Source organism: Copadichromis virginalis, linkage group LG14 (genome assembly GCF_057382275.1).
Source record: "Copadichromis virginalis isolate Kocher_CV1m ecotype Utaka linkage group LG14, C_Virginalis_male_GT1.1, whole genome shotgun sequence".
NCBI lineage: Eukaryota > Metazoa > Chordata > Actinopteri > Cichliformes > Cichlidae > Copadichromis > Copadichromis virginalis.
Genome location: NC_140631.1, coordinates 24,058,909 through 24,074,971, shown reverse-complemented (window position 1 = coordinate 24,074,971; position 16,063 = coordinate 24,058,909). Strand labels below are relative to the sequence as shown.

Sequence of the window (16,063 nt, the reverse complement as noted above, 5' to 3'; positions counted from 1 at the left end):
TATTGTGGAATACACCAGGCACAGACACACGCACACACAGGTATGTACTGCCAACTTCCACATTTATTGAAGCTTTGAGTGTTGAGTTTTGACAGCTGACTCAGTCGTACAGTCTGACAGCTCACGAGCCCAGCTGATCTCTCCTCTGGCCGCCCCTCCCCGTCTCACTATAAACACAGCGGAGGGAGACCATCATCATTACATAAACACCATCAGCTGTTCTTACCGGCCTCGCAGCGCCGCCCTGTTGAGCCTTCTGCTGCACTCCTCCCCTGCAGCTGCGCCCGGGGCCACGCCTCCGCCACACACCCCCACCGCCCGTTCGAGGCCGGGGAGCCGTCCGGCCGAGCCAACTCCCCCCCGCGAGCGAGAGAGGAAATCGGCCACCGCCATCTGCGCCCCCGGCCTATGGATCACCTTGAACTTAAAGGGCTGCAACGCCAGATACCACCGGGTGATCCGGGCGTTGGCATCCTTCATGCGGTGGAGCCACTGCAGCGGGGCGTGGTCCGAACAGAGGGTGAATGAGCGTCCCAGGAGGTAATAGCGCAGGGAGCCGACCGCCCACCGGATGGCCAGGCACTCCTTCTCCACGGTGCTGTACCGGCGCTCGCGCTCCGCTAGCTTCCGGCTGATGTACAGGACAGGGCGGTCAGCCCCCCTCACCTGCTGGGACAAAACGGCTCCCAGCCCTCTGTCCGAGGCGTCAGTCTGCAGAACAAAAGGGAGGGAAAAGTTAGGAGTGTGAAGCAGCGGCTCCCCACAGAGAGCCTTTTTCACCTGCACAAACGCCGCCTGGCACGGCCCCGTCCACTGGACCAGATCCGGGGCACCCTTTCGAGTGAGATCGGTCAGGGGGCTGGTTAGCTGCGCAAACCCCGGCACAAAGCGACGATAGTAACCCGCCAACCCCAAGAACCGTCTCACCTCCTTTTTCGTCCTGGGGCGCGGGCAGGATGCGATAGCCGCCGTCTTCTCCACCTGTGGACGCACCTGCCCGCCCCCCAGGTGGTACCCCAGATACTGCACCTCCCTCCGTCCAACCGCGCACTTCTTCGGATTGGCCGCGAGCCCCGCCCCCCTCAGGGACTCCAGGACCGCGGCCACCCGCAGCACATGCTCCGCCCAGGTGTCGCTGTGGATGATCACGTCATCCAGGTAGGCGGCAGCATACGCTGCGTGCGGACGCAGTACCCGGTCCATGAGACGCTGGAAAGTGGCCGGGGCCCCGAACAGGCCGAACGGAAGTGTCACGAACTGGTACAAACCGTACGGAGTGGAGAAGGCCGTTTTCTCCCTGGCCTCGGCAGACAAGGGAATCTGCCAATAGCCCTTGGTTAAGTCCAGTGTCGTGAAAAAGCGGGCCGTGCCTAACCGGTCCAGGAGCTCGTCGACCCGAGGCATGGGGTAGGCATCAAAGCGTGACACTTCGTTCACCCTGCGATAGTCGACACAGAACCGTATAGACCCATCCTTCTTCGCCACCAGAACGATGGGGCTACACCAGGCGCTGTGCGACTCTTCTATTACTCCCATCCTCAGCATTTCCGCCAATTCCCTCTGCACGATTTTTCGCTTGTGCTCCGGGAGCCTGTAGGGCCGTGAACGCACCGTCACGCCAGGCTGCGTCACGAAATGGTGCTCGATGAGGGACGTCCGGCCGGGCAGGGGGGAGAACACGTCCGCAAAACGCTGTTGCAACGCGACAACATCCGCTCTCTGGGCCTGTGTGAGATGGTCATCACAAGGGAGGGAGGCGGGAATGATAGAATTTGGCACCTCAGGCCCCAACTCATCTCTCTCCTTCACCAAGCTCACCAGAGAAGCGGTTTCAACCTCTCGCCACAGTTTGAGGAGATTGAGGTGATAAATCTGCGTGGCTCCTCCCCTGTCCGACCGAGCGACCTCATAGTCCACGTCCCCGACTCGCCGTGTGACCACAAAGGGTCCTTGCCACTTGGCGAGCAACTTCGAGCTGGAAGTAGGGAGTAACACAAGCACTTTATCTCCCGGTGAGAATTGCCTGAGCCTAGCCCCTCTGTCATACAGGCGTTGCTGACGCTGCTGAGCCTGGAGCAAATTCTCCCGTGACAACCTCCCCAAAGTGTGGAGTTTTGCTCTCAGGTCCAACACGTACTGAATCTCATTTTTGGCGGGGCTCGGACCGTCCTCCCAGCTTTCTTTAATCAGGTCGAGCACCCCACGTGGCCTCCTGCCGAACAGCAGTTCAAAGGGAGAAAATCCCGTGGAGGCCTGGGGCACCTCCCGCACTGCGAATAACAGAGGGTCTAGCCAGTGATCCCAATTGCGTTCATCCTCGTTAATGAACTTCCGAATCATGGACTTTAAAGTCTTATTCAGCCGCTCCACCAGCCCGTCAGTCTGAGGGTGGTAGACGCTGGTCCGAATAGATTTAATGCCCAGTAATTCGTACAGTTCCCGCAGTGTACGAGACATAAACGACGTGCCCTGGTCAGTCAGTATCTCTTTCGGGATTCCGACTCGGGAGATGACCTGAAACAGTGCCTGCGCCACACTCTTTGCAGAGATGGTGCGCAGCGGAACTGCTTCCGGGTACCGCGTTGCGTAATCCACCAGGACTAACACAAAGCGGTAGCCGCGTGCACTCCGGTGAAACGGCCCGATGAGGTCCATGCCGATGCGCTCAAACGGGACCTCAATGAGGGGGAGAGGGCGCAGCGGCGCCTTCGGTATGGCCGGCTGGTTAACAAGTTGGCAGTCCGGGCAGGACGCGCACCAGCGGCGCACATCCGCTCGGATGCCCGGCCAATAAAATCGGGCCGTTATTCGCTCCAGAGTTTTCTCGTAGCCCATATGCCCTGCCATGGGGTTATAGTGGGCCGCCTGGAAAAGCGTTTCCCGGCGGCCCTGCGGCACCAACAACTGGGTGTGTGTTTCCTCTGTCTGAGTGTCACGACTCACTCGATATAACCGGTCGTTTAATAAGACGAAACGCGGGTAGGTCTGCGCGGCCTCAGGGCGCACCACGTGACCATCAATAGCCATCACTTGGTCAAAGGCTGAGCGTAGGGTGCCGTCACGAGACTGCTCCAGTGGGAAATCACCCATGGGGGACACTTCCGGGGCCGGCGGGACGTCCCGTGAGGGACCCGCCGGCTCCTCCCCCCCGGAGTCGGTGTCGGACGACCCCGCGTCACCGCTGAATGCCGCGCACACGCTACACCCCGCTTCCGGTCGTGATCGCACCCCCGCGTACTGCCCCAGTAGCTGATGAAACCCCGGCCAATTGGTACCCAGAATCAGGGGGTGCGACAGGCGCGGGCTAACCGCCGCCGTTACTCTATGCATTTTGCCCTTATACTTTAATAACAGCGGCACTATGGGATACCTGTGAACGTCACCATGCACACACCTCACCTCCACCCATTCTGCCTCCAGCAATGCCCCGGGGCGAACCAAGCTTTGGTGTACGAGGGTCTGCGTGCAGCCCGTGTCCACCAACGCCTGGCGTATACCCCCTCGAGTCCTTACCGGAATACTGTATGTCCCTCCTGGACCGGGGGAGGGTGCTGGGGCGCCAGCAACGCGGAACACCTGCCCCACTTCCATAAGCGGACAATCCCTCCTCAGGTGCCCCGGCTGCCCGCACTTCCAACACTCCGGCCCCGGTGTCTGTGCTGCTCTCCGTGGCTCGGGGGCGGCTCCACTTGGCTCGGCTCCCCTGGACGGCACCAACGCCGCGAAAGGGTTAGTGGGGCTCAGCGCCGGCAGCCGCTCGGCCTGCCCTGGTGCCGGCACACGGCGCCTCGGGGCCGGCACTGGGGCCTGTCTGTTCGGCCTCCGTCCGGCGTCCCCGGGTTCCCCTGCTCCAGCGGCAAGGTGGTCCTCCGCCAGCGTCACTGCTACCTCCAAGCTTGCGGGCCGGTGGCACCGGACCCATCTCGCCGTCTCCGCTGGCAACCCCTCCGTGAACTGCTCCAGCACCACCTTGTCCACCAGCTTCGTCTCGCCCTCCGATGCCCCCGGTTGCAGCCAGCGCACCGCCGCGTCGCGCAGCTGCCGGGCCCAGGCGAATGGTCGGTCCGTTGTAGCCAGCCGACAGGCCCGGAACCGCCGGCGATGGTCTTCGGCGGTGAGCCCCAGCCTGTCCACCACCGCCCGGCTCACGTCCGGGAAGCTGCTCCTCGACGCCGGAGGCAGACTCAGGGCCGCTGTTTGTGCCTCCCCAGACAGCAGGGGGAGCAGCCGCGGAGCCCACTCCTCCCGCGGCCATTGGCAAGCCTCCGCCGTGGCACGGAAGGTCTCCAAAAAAATTTGTGGGTCGTCCCCGTCCCCCATCCGGGGCACCGCCACCGACAGTGGCGAGGGCTTCGGCGTGGCAGCGGCCCCGACCAGCCGTTCCAGAATTTGCGTCTGTCGGTCCGTCTGCTCCTGCAGCGCGGCCAGGTGGGCACGCTGGTCGGCCGCCTGATCCCGGCTCATCGTCGCCATCTCCGCTAGCATCTGCGCCAAGAATTGCAGAGGCTGGGCGGGTGGCGCGGCCTGTGGGTCGGACATTCCCCCACCGGCACTTTCCTGGGTTTCGGCACCACTTGTGGAATACACCAGGCACAGACACACGCACACACAGGTATGTACTGCCAACTTCCACATTTATTGAAGCTTTGAGTGTTGAGTTTTGACAGCTGACTCAGTCGTACAGTCTGACAGCTCACGAGCCCAGCTGATCTCTCCTCTGGCCGCCCCTCCCCGTCTCACTATAAACACAGCGGAGGGAGACCATCATCAGTACATAAACACCATCAGCTGTTCTTACCGGCCTCGCAGCGCCGCCCTGTTGAGCCTTCTGCTGCACTCCTCCCCTGCAGCTGCGCCCGGGGCCACGCCTCCGCCACACATATATAAATATATATTTCTAAGCATAAATGACAATCCAACAATACAAATCTAACATAAGTCTCTCCATAAAAGCATTTAAGATGCGCTTAGTTGCACGGTAAATAAATAAAAGATTAGCTGTGTGGGGAAAAAGGTTTGTCAAAAAGACCTAGAGACAGAAGTTTAACTGATGCACTTTTTGCCACTTGGAGACTCGAGGAAGTGGGTGGCATAAGTCAGGCTGTCTGTCAGGCACAGTGGCCCGTGGACATGGGATGGACTCAAGCGCAGATTCAAAACCGGAGGCCAGGGGTGAGGTGTAACGAAAAGAGACTTTATTTTTACAATGCTCAGAGGCTAACAGAAAGTGCAGACTAGAATCAATGAACATAAACTAGATGTCTGAGGCGAGAGAAAAATACTGTGGTGAAAACTAGATGGCAGGGATAACTGGGTGCAGGTACTGGGCAGGGAAAACTGTGGCGGGCCCGGGCACTGAAACAGAGGACAGAGCAGTCAGGGGAATCCCACAGAGGGTTGCGAGTGAATCTAAAAAATAGTACACTGAGCTGTCTTACAAGCTTGCAGGTGGGGGTTGCGTGGAGGGGGGAGGCAGGAGAGGTCCAGGTGGGTGCTGCATGCAAGGCAGGGAGGCAGGCAGGAGAAAATGGCAGCTCCAAAACGGAGAGGGATTACCGGTGGCAGCAAACTGGTATCCAGGAGAGCTTGGTAGGTGGTTTTCAGAGGCTGACGAAAAAAACAGAGATACGGTTAATACACACGATTAGTCACCAAGGAACGGACGTGAGGCCGAGAACTGACTAAAGTTGGCAGATAATCTGGCGAAGACCAGTTGAGTGCACCGGTCATAAATACTGCTGGTCCGATTGCCATCAGGTGAGGAACAACAAAGACTCCACCCAGTGGGGAGGAGCCGATGCTGTGGAAAACCACCCAGACCACGACACTGTCGCCTTCATACAGTTAACATATACGGCCTCTGCAGGTATGAGGGAGGATGCTTCAGCAATCTGAAAAGCACTCAACTTCAAACATGCTGAGTCTTATAATCTTCAAATGCCTCTGACTTTATCAACCCGTGGTTATTACATATGAGTATATCAACATGATTAGCAGTGAGTCATGCATAAAAATGGATGTCGCAGATTTCGCAGTAGATATTTCAAAAGAGGAATGGTGAACTGAAAAGCTGCAGGCAAAACCAGCAAAACCTTTCCCCGTGTCATTCATGTCATACAGTGTGCAGAACGCCTGAACTATGACATTTATTTAACAGTACAGAAGCTCAGTTGCTATTGCACATTTTGAACAGTGCTAAATTAACCTTCAGTAATTATATACCTACTTTAATTACTTGAGAGGATATTTAAGTCTTTTCCAAACCTTTTGAGAATAATGTAAGGTTCTCTATAAGCACCCCTGTGTTGTATTTTCCAGCAGCTTTGATATTAATGCATGTTGGGGAACTCCAGAAGTGAAAAATAAGTCCAAGTTGAAACCGTCACAATGTTCCAAGAAGTAGGACCTAAATGCAACAGTTTTAATGGACTAAAGAGTTATGGTGCGTTCGTTTGACTACTACTGCTCATCACCTCTCCCAGGGTTTGGGTCCGCCAAGCGTTTATCTGAAGTTTGCTGTCATTTTTGAGTTTTCAGTCAGGACTTTGGACTGGAACACCCCTTCAAATCACACTTGTCATGGTCATTTTTCATTTGTGGACTTTCTAGTATTATTTATTATTTATTCTACACAGCAAAAACTCCAGTGTTAATTTAACACTGGAGTTTTTGCTGTGTATGTCAATTCTTAGTTTGCATCTCATCTCTGTGTGTTTTTAAAGCATCACTTTGCCTTAGTTCTTTGTTGGTGTTGCATTGTCTATGAGTCTTCCTTCAACAATCCCCTGTTTGGATTTGGTTTTCTGCTGCCTGCTGGACTACCTGCTTCACCTTAACAAAGGTTCCCTTTTTGTTCTTTAAATTCTGAGCCTCAGATCTGCATTTTAGATCCACATTTTTCACAAAACACGTGACTTCCAACTCAGAAAGCTGGAGCAGGCCAAAAACACGAACTTTACCTGAGTTCAGCACATAAACATAAGTAAACATAAGTAAAACTGTAAAATGCATATGTAAATGATATGTACTGCATATGAACTGTACACCCACTGTTTTCTATTTGAGACCATTTGTGTAAGTCATACACAAAGATCAGGCTCTAACCATGAATGTGCTACAGCTGTGTTTTTAAGTGCAAAAGAAATAAGAAAAAGAAATAGCATTGCACTGCACAGCAGACTGGTTGGTTGTCAGACTTTGTACTCCTGCATGAATTGGTGATCACTGAAAAATCTTTCAGTAACTTTTCCTTCAATAAATCGAAGTTTAAGGTGGTCGCTCAAAATTGGTATCCCCTTCATTTTTCCAGGCAATTGTAATAAAATGTAATTAACCATCAGCGACACTCTGACACTTTGTCACAATGTTGTCACAATGTTGTCACAATGTTGTCACATAGTATGGGGTCGTTTATCAATCTGGTTTCAATAAAAATGGTGAGTTTTTGTAAAAAAAAATCAAAAATTCAGCTAGATCAGTAATTCTATCAATTATTCAAAAAAAGTTTCAAACTTTCCTGTATCTGTTAAAAGACAAACTGTCTATTTGTGCAAGATTTTGTTCGATTATCCAGGTAAGGAACGTTTCTGGGATGTCCATTTTAAGGTTGCTAGTCTTGATCTAGCAACCATAGCTTACTCAGCCACTGAAGTCGGTCAGAACAAATGTGCACCTGGATCCGTAGGACCAGTAAGGTAACCAGTCCCAACTACCTAACTAACTAACTATGCCTTTAGTTTGTTCAGCTGATTCAAATCAGAGCTCCTATGTTCAGCTTTTTAATAAACGTCCTTTTTTGAATAATATTGTGTGATCCTTTAATTAAAAAACAACTACTCTAACCTGTGAAAATGACAAAATACCTACTTTAGTGTGTTTTCTGCAAATTGGCCTCACCAAAATGGACAGACTGTCACATCAAATGTGTGATATCCACAGATATTCCACAGTGTCCTCTAATGTGGCAGTAACATGAATGTGTCCAACCAGCTGCTAGTGCTGTACCTTGCTAAGGAGCCAAACAAACGGTTATGTAATATAAATAATACAACATCATGTATTATTCCTGAACTTTTGTTTTATTACTTTTGCAGGTTGCGCTGTTTTGCTTGTGCTAATCTTGCATTTGTAGGTCAATTAATGTCGCTGCCTAGCTTTACTTCATGGCTTTAGTTTGCTTCAGTTATTCTGTGTTTTGTTGTCAAGTTTCCATCTCTGTGTTGGATGTTTGGTTATGTCCCATCTTTTTTCTGGTAGTTCTCCGTCTCTCCTTCATTGTGTTAAGCTTCCTTCTCTTGCTTCGTTACTCTGATTTAGTTCAGGTGTGTTTAGGTCCCCATTAGCCCTTAGTGAGTTTCAGCGTGGTTATATTTAATAAAGGTTCTGCTTTCATTCTTTCAATCATGTGCCCACATGCCTGTGCCTCCTGTGCCTGACTCATGACTTTCAACTGGGAAAGTCAGAGCATCCCCAGTAACCCTGACTTCACAGTCCAAGATAGCATTAGCTCACAAAACATTAGTAAAACTCTAAAACTTGCTATCTGTATCACTAATGTTGTGTATTTCTCCATGAACCTGCTACAGCTGTATCTTTAAGTACGAAAGAAAGTATTGCACTGTACTGCTAGTGCTGTGCCTAATGAGCAAAACCTTTTCCTACTGGACTACTGGAATGCACTCAACTCAGGAGTGACGTCACGTCCAGCACTGATAACCAATTTCTGAGGCAAACTGAATACAGCATCAGTCCAGGGAAACTCGGCCAGAACAAAAAGTGATGAGAATAAACGTGCTAGAGCACTGAGACACTTTTAGCTGATCAAGTGGAAACTAGACTGAGAAACTATAAATTCTCATTACAACTAACTGGAACAGAAGACAGAGGTGAAACTAAAAAGGACGGGGCAAACAAAGAAGAGGAGAAAGCCGATGACAGGAGGTAAAATTAATAGAAACACACAAGAGGAAATAAAAAGAATCCAAAAAAAACACAATACAAAGATTCAGATTGTTAGTCAGCAGCACGTCATTCACTCACTCATTGAATACAACACAGAACACAGACATGACTCGCTCAACTCCTCCTCCTCCTCCTCCTCGCTGATGAATCAGATGATAAGGCACAGAGTAGCCCTGTAAGCAGAAACAATTGGCCCACTGTGTTGTTGTAACTGGCTTATCAGCTGCAATCCTTGGGAATAGGGGAAGGACATATTGCCATATTTCGCCAAAGAACAACTCAGTGGTCTCATTGAGACTGATAGGGATTCAAACGGAACGGTTCATTTTGCACAGGAGGGAACGGCATCAGGGGACTGTAGAGATGTGTGCGTGTTGAGTTGGAGTACAAATGAGACAATGTTTTCACAACAGAAAGAGGCTGTGAAAGAAAGAATTGGCTGAGCGCAAAGCTTTGATTTCACTTTGGATATATAGAGTCCCTGGACCAAACTTCGGAAGCCACCAAGGAGCAATTTTCAGTGCCTATCACAGCTCATTCATCATGGTGTGATTGCTGTGTCGCTGTTATCTCGCTTGTGGGCGGCAGACGAGCCACAGCTGAAAGCCTCTATAAGAATTCCTTACCTGTACCGCCGGCCTGGGAGAATGTGTGCGTTTGTGTGCACTTGTGCAGACGCTTTAAGGATGCTCTCCTCCGTTCGTTTTCAGCTTGTTTTTTAATGCAACTTTTGACGTGTCCACCTGGGCCTTACAGAGCAGTCTCATTACATATAGCTGTCACCTTCCCCACTTTAATTTCACAAACAGCTCCAGAAAAAATAAAAATAAAAACTACAGTCGCAGAATTGATTATCACTTTACTGCAGGGCCACAAGCCATGTGTTTGCAATTATTGATTGAGTTTGTTACAGGCACTGTTGAGGTCTTAGTGAAAATGTCTTTACACCGTCGCGGTGATGCAATAGAAAAACCAATTCTTTGTTACCTGGAGATAAAATTGTTTTATATTATGTGTGGTATTGCATTTCCTCTCTGTCCTGAAGTGCAGTAGAGCATCATCCAGCAAAACACAAACAAACCAAAAAATAAAAAGATTAATCTCTTTTCTGTTCTATAGCATCAATTCTTAGTGTTCCCTCTTGACATCCATTGTGATCGTGTAGCTGCTGTGTTTCTAGAGCTACACCGCAGGTTGTGAAGTGTCTCAGTGCCAGACCGATGGGTGGGTATACGTTAAAGTTTTTGAAGAAACTTCTCAAGAAGCATTGAGCACCTGATTCAAACCAGGAGCTAATGCTCGAATCCGGTGTGATCGTAAAGAGAAGACGCGAGCATCAATGAGCTGGACTCACACAGCAGCTTAACTTATGCTTGTTTGTCTTTGAAGGTTTGTCTCAAGTGATAGAAATCACACATACTGAACATTTTTATTCACCCTGTACTCCAACCACACAAACACAAGTACGCAAGGTGCAAGATAAACAGTGCTGCAAATCAGGAGCAATGACCTGAAACATTGTTTCAACATCTGGTTTTCATTTTTTTGTAAAGCTGCATAAAAATCTAACACTAACTGCTTCTGGCGCTCATTTATACAAAAGATTTTCGGATTATATTCTTGTTTTTCCACTTGGTTTGTTTCATACAGGTGGTTGTTATACCACTAGGAAATAATTAAATGCCCTTTGGTGTTAATGAATTATTTATTTAATTAGTCAAAATGCTCCTAATGTGCTCACAGAGTTCAGTAAATCCGTCTTATTCCTCATTTTAAAATCGAATCTTTTGAAAATCCTAACTTCTCAATATTTACATCCCAGCTCAGTCCCCTTTTTTTGTCCTTAATGCCTGCCACACGTTCCTCTTTGGAAGAGTCATTTTCTGACTTTTTCAGCTGCAGCACCCTCGGCCATCCTTTTCAGTTTTCTTTCAGAGTACCCTTGTGTCACTGAGTGCTTTCATATCCACTCACATACGTATTGGTAAAAATTCAACATAGTGCACATAGTGCCGGCTGATAAAAGCAGACACGGAGGCAGATTTACTGGCACACAGGCTCAGAGGCACTGAGGCATGTGCACATGAATTTGCAGACAGAGACACGAGATCTGACCCCATTTCTCAGAGTTTATGTGTACTCCTTCTTTCTTTTTCCAACTTGGGCGTATTTGTATTTGTTGTAAAGAGCAAAACGGTTTTGTCGCAGTGGCTTTATGAAAAATTAACGTGACCTGGCCTCTTTTCTAATGACCCAGTATTTTTAACGAATATTGTCAGGGCGTCGGCGGCTCTTCTTCAAAACGGACTTCACAGCCGCGGTGAGAGAATTATATCTCAGCTGCCAGTTTGCTGTGCTCAGGAGAGCAAGTTTTAGAAGGATAAGAAAACAGCAGAGGAAAGCGAGGAGGGGCTGTCTGAAGACATCTTGAACACCCTGAGGTTTTAGAAAGTGGAAACTCCACTGTGGTGTCTGAAGCTGAATGTGAACAACACCCACCAGTGCACCTGGCAGCCTGTGTGTGCGCACTTGCTTGTGCATATGTAAAAGTGTTTTTCCTCCACTGACATTATCAGTCTGCAACCAGACTCCTCATGGCTTGGGAATAAGAGGCTGCTTTAAAAGTCTGCATTTCTTTATAGCTTCAAACTCATAGCTTTATACGGCTGTTTTGCTGTGGTGTGCAAAAGATGGCACATAGAATTTCCTTTAGTAATTTTGTATAGGCCTTTCATGCTTTTATATCGTTTATATATATATATATTATTTTGTTCTCGACTTTTTTATTGACAACTTTTTATTGGAAGTGGTCTTTTCGCTTTTTTCAGTGTCTGTTTGGGTTCTGGGTTTTTTTGGACAAGTCAGACTTTTTAAGAGCAGTTGCGTTTCTATTTCTGCAGCTGAGCACTGATTGTTGTACGGCTTCGACCGGACATTTTTATAGAAAAACTGGAAGCTCAGAGAAAGAAGGATAAATTGAAACCAAGGAAAAGTAATGAAGAAAAAGCAGAGGCATAAAAGCAGAGAAACGTGTTGGCTAGATAACAGTCAGACAGCCTGCTGTGTTATTGATTGCTGTGGGGTTTTTACTGGAGTGATTGATGTTTCCAGGTCTGATTATATTAGTGTGTACTTAACCAGGTCAACTCTGTGGGATGGAGAGATACAAGGCAATATTTTCTAGCCTTACTCTAAGGGACTGGGCTTTCTAATGACACAAGACATATATAATAAATATGGTACGGCACATAAATCAACGAGAAGCTTGAAAGTGAATTCGTTTTTCCCTAATTAAGTGTTGTAGCAGCAACCAATACATTCATCCTTTCAAGTTACTGTTTCTTTGCTATGCAATTGTAGGGAGGAGTGACTACAAGTTGCTCTTAAGCTTCAGCAGTTAATATTATCGCTCATGCACACTTAAATGAAAGGATTTACTGATGTTACATAAGGCCAGACTGGTTTTACAGTTAAATGATGTTAATGAGCTAACAGCTACCTGAACGCTACTCCCACATAGGTTGTCTTGTTAATATTTTAGCCATAAGAGAAAAAATTACTTGCAACCATCTCACAGATGTAACATTATGTACAGCTACTTTCCATACAACTGATATTTATTTAGACTCTTTTTCTTCAATTGTAATTATAGACCAGTTTCTAACCTTCCTTTTATCTCAAAGATTCTTGAAAGTGTAGTTGGAAAACAAATAAGTGATCATCTGCAGAGGAATGGTTTATTTGAAGAGTTTCAGTCAGGTTTCAGAGCTCATCACTGCACAGAAACAGCTTTAGTGAAGGTTACAAATGATCTTCTTATGGCCTCTGACAGTTCAGTTTCAGTTTTCAGTTTTATTTGTCATATGCAAGTTAGCACAGGGTCAACATTGCAATGAAATGTGTTTGACAAGCAGCAGTCACTCAGCAGCATAATACAGTAGGAGAAAATATAATAAAATAAAATAATAAAAAAAAAATAGAAAAATAGTAAGGAGCAAAATATTAGAGAGACATGGTAAAAGAGAAAAGATGACTAAATGATGTGCTCTACTGCCTTCAACACCCTCTGTAGTGATTTACGGCTGCTGGCAGAGCAGCTTCTGTACCAAACTGTGATGCAGCTCGTCAGCAAGCTCTCAATTGCACACCTGTAAAAATTTGAGGTGATGTTGGCATTCATGCTAAACTTCCTCAGCCTCCTCAGGAAGTAAAGCCGCTGGCGAGCTTTCCTGATAGCAGTGTCTGTGTGAAGGGTCCAGGAGAAGTCCTCAATGATGTTGACTCCAAGGAATTTGAAGCTGCTGACCCTTCCGACCTTGACACCGTTGATGTGGATGGGCTGGTGTTCTCTGACTGGTCGTTTCCGGTAGTCCACTATCATCTCTCTAGTTTTGCTGATGTTGAGAGTCAGGTTATTTTCCAGGCACCACTCGTACAGTGCCATCACCTCCTCTCTATAGGCCGTCTCATCATTGTCTGTGATGAGGCCTATGATGGTTGTGTCAGCCGCAAACTTGATGATGATGTTGGACTCTTGTTTAGCAACACAGTCGTGTGTGAACAGGGAATATAGGAGGGGGCTAAGCACACAACCCTGTGGCGTACCTGTGTTTAGGATGAGTGATGAGGAGGTGTGCTTACCAACTCTCACCACCTGGGGCCTGTTTGTGAGGAAGTTTAGAATCCATCTGCAGATTGGTGTTCCCAGCCCAAGGTCGACGAGCTTCGTGGCAAGTTTCGAGGGGATGATGGTGTTAAATGCCGAGCTGTAGTCGATGAAGAGCATCCTTGCATATGTATTCCCTTTCTCCAGGTGAGTGAGGGTGGTGTGCGTTGCCAGGGCGATGGCATCCTCTGTGGCTCTGTTTGTCCGATAGGCAAACTGAAGAGGGTCCAGTGTGTCAGGGAGGGAGGAGCAGATGTGACCTTTGACCAGCCGCTCCAGGCACTTCATGATGACGGATGTCAGTGCAACAGGACGGTAGTCATTCAGACAGGAGACCACTGATTTTTTGGGAACGGGAATGATGGTGGATGCTTTGAGGGACGTGGGGACCACTGACTGCCTCAGGGAGAGGTTGAAGATGTTGGTGAACACCTCTGCCAGCTCGTCTGCACACACTCTGAGTAGCCGGCCTGGGATGCCGTCCGGTCCTGGAGCTTTGTGAGGATTTACCTTTTTAAAGGTCCATCTCACAGCTTCTGTTTTCAGAGTTAAAGTTGCAGCCTCACTGTCCTCCTGAGGGTAGAGGATCTGCTCTCTGTTGTCTGCGTCAAAACGAGCATAGAAGTTGTTAAGCTCGTCTGCAAGAGATGCAGTGGGCTGAACACTGCCTGTGTTGACCTTCTTGTAGTCAGTGATGCAGCGCAGTCCATTCCACAGTCGCCTGGTGTCAAAGCTGTGGTAGCTGGACTCCATTTTTTCCCTGTAGTCCTTTCTGGCCTTTTTTATGGACTTTCGGAGGTTGTACCTGGCTGCTTTATATGCATCAGCATCCCCGGAGTTAAAGGCAGAGGTCCGCACTTTTAGCTTGGCGCGAACGTCTTTATTTACCCAGGGTTTCTGATTTGGATATATGCGGACAGTGGTTTTTGTGATGGTATCATCCATACACTTTCCAATATATCCAATGACAGAGTCTGTGCCATTGATGTTGCCATCAGCTGCATCCACAAATATCTGCCAGTCAGTTGTGTCAAAGCAGTCCTGCAGGACCTCCTCAGCCTCACTGTCCCATTTGTAAATAACCCTGGAAGCTGGTTTTTCCTATTTCAGTCTTTGTCTGTATGCAGGCAGCAGCAGAACAATGGTCTGCCTTACCAAAAGCTGGGCGGGGGAGGGGTTTGTAGCACTCTTTGAATGGAGTGTAACAGTGGTCCAATGTTTGATCACCTCTTGTGGGGAAGGAGATGTGCTGATAGTATTTGGGGAGAACCTTCTTCATGTTGGCTCTGTTGAAGTCACCCAGCACAATAAAGGCAGCTTCTGGATTTTTGTTCTCGAGTCCAGTAATGATGTCATACAGTTCGTCCATAGCCGTAGCTTTATTAGCGTGTGGAGGAATGTAAACAGCTGAGAGGAGAACTGAGCTGAACTCCCTCGGGAGGTAAAAAGGCCTGGCTTTAATGGTCAGCAGCTCGAGGCTCTGAGAGCAGTAAGTTTTTAAGATACACACATCTCTAGCCCACAAGGAGTTAACCATAAAGCACACCCCTCCTCCCCTTTTCTTGCCTGAGTCCTTCGTTCGGTCTCCCCGGTAAACACTGAATCCATCCGGCGTGATGGGCTCCAGCCATGTCTCTGTGAAGGCCAGAACGCAGCAGTTCCTGATGTCTTGTTGGTGTTTAATCTGTGCACGCAGCTCGTCAAGTTTGTTGTCCAGAGACTGGAGATTCGCGAGCAGGATGCTGGGGAGAGGTGGCTTGCTGTTTCTCTGTCGCATTCGGCACAAAACTCCGCGTTTCCCCCTCTTTGTTTACCCTCTATGTCGCGCAAGTAAACAAAGGATCCCAGGCAGCAGAGCGTCCACGGAGTCGAAACCCGCTGTAAAGTCCGAACTGGCTGACGAACGTAGCTCCAGAAGCGTCTGTCTGTCATACCGAGTGTATGATCGCGCTGTGCGCACAGAAATTGAAAGCAGTACAAAATGTGGACTCATCTCTGTGCTTGTCCTGCTAGACCTCAGTGCAGCCCTCAGTGCTGTTGAACATGATATTTTATTACAGCAATTGGAGCATGCTGTAGGTATTAAAGGTACTGCTCTGCAGTGGTTGAATTGTATCTATCTAATTGACACCAATTTGTTCATGTAAGTGGAGAGTCCTCTTCACACACTGAGGTTACAGATTGCATAAAGTGTTACCTAATTATGGTGTTCCACAGGGTTCAGTGCTTGGACCAATTCTGTTTTCATTATAAATGCTTCTCTTAGGCAATATCATTAGAAGGCATAGCATACATTGTCACTGCTATGCAGATGACACCCCACTTTATCTATCCATGAAGCCAGATGTCTTAAAATAGAAATGTCTTAAAGACATAAAGACCTGTATGACCTCTGGTTTTCTGCTTCAGATAATTCAGATAAAACAGAGGTTATTG

General features: G+C 48.5%; 2 protein-coding genes and 1 long non-coding RNA gene across 4 annotated transcripts in view; 1 reads left to right on the top strand and 2 right to left on the bottom strand.

Annotated features, from left to right (window-relative positions):
- grik4 (glutamate receptor, ionotropic, kainate 4) overlaps positions 1–16,063 on the top strand; it is a 370,076-nt gene that overhangs the window by 327,070 nt on the left and 26,943 nt on the right. The window lies entirely within an intron of this gene.
- Positions 218–4,868, bottom strand: LOC146693997 (uncharacterized). The gene has a single exon (XM_085430048.1). It carries the CDS (start codon positions 4,633–4,635, stop codon positions 223–225), a length of 4,413 nt encoding a protein of 1,470 aa, XP_085286174.1. The 5' UTR covers positions 4,636–4,868; the 3' UTR covers positions 218–222.
- Positions 5,174–5,714, bottom strand: LOC146693996 (uncharacterized). Its single transcript, XR_014914846.1, has 2 exons — positions 5,439–5,714; positions 5,174–5,355 (listed from the first exon to the last, which is right to left on the bottom strand). It is a non-coding gene; the product is annotated as an uncharacterized LOC146693996 (long non-coding RNA).

Coding starts and splice junctions, on each gene's coding strand:
- LOC146693997 (XM_085430048.1), bottom strand. CDS start 4,635: ATGTGGAAGTTGGCAGTACATACCTGTGTGTGCGTGTGTCTGTGCCTG.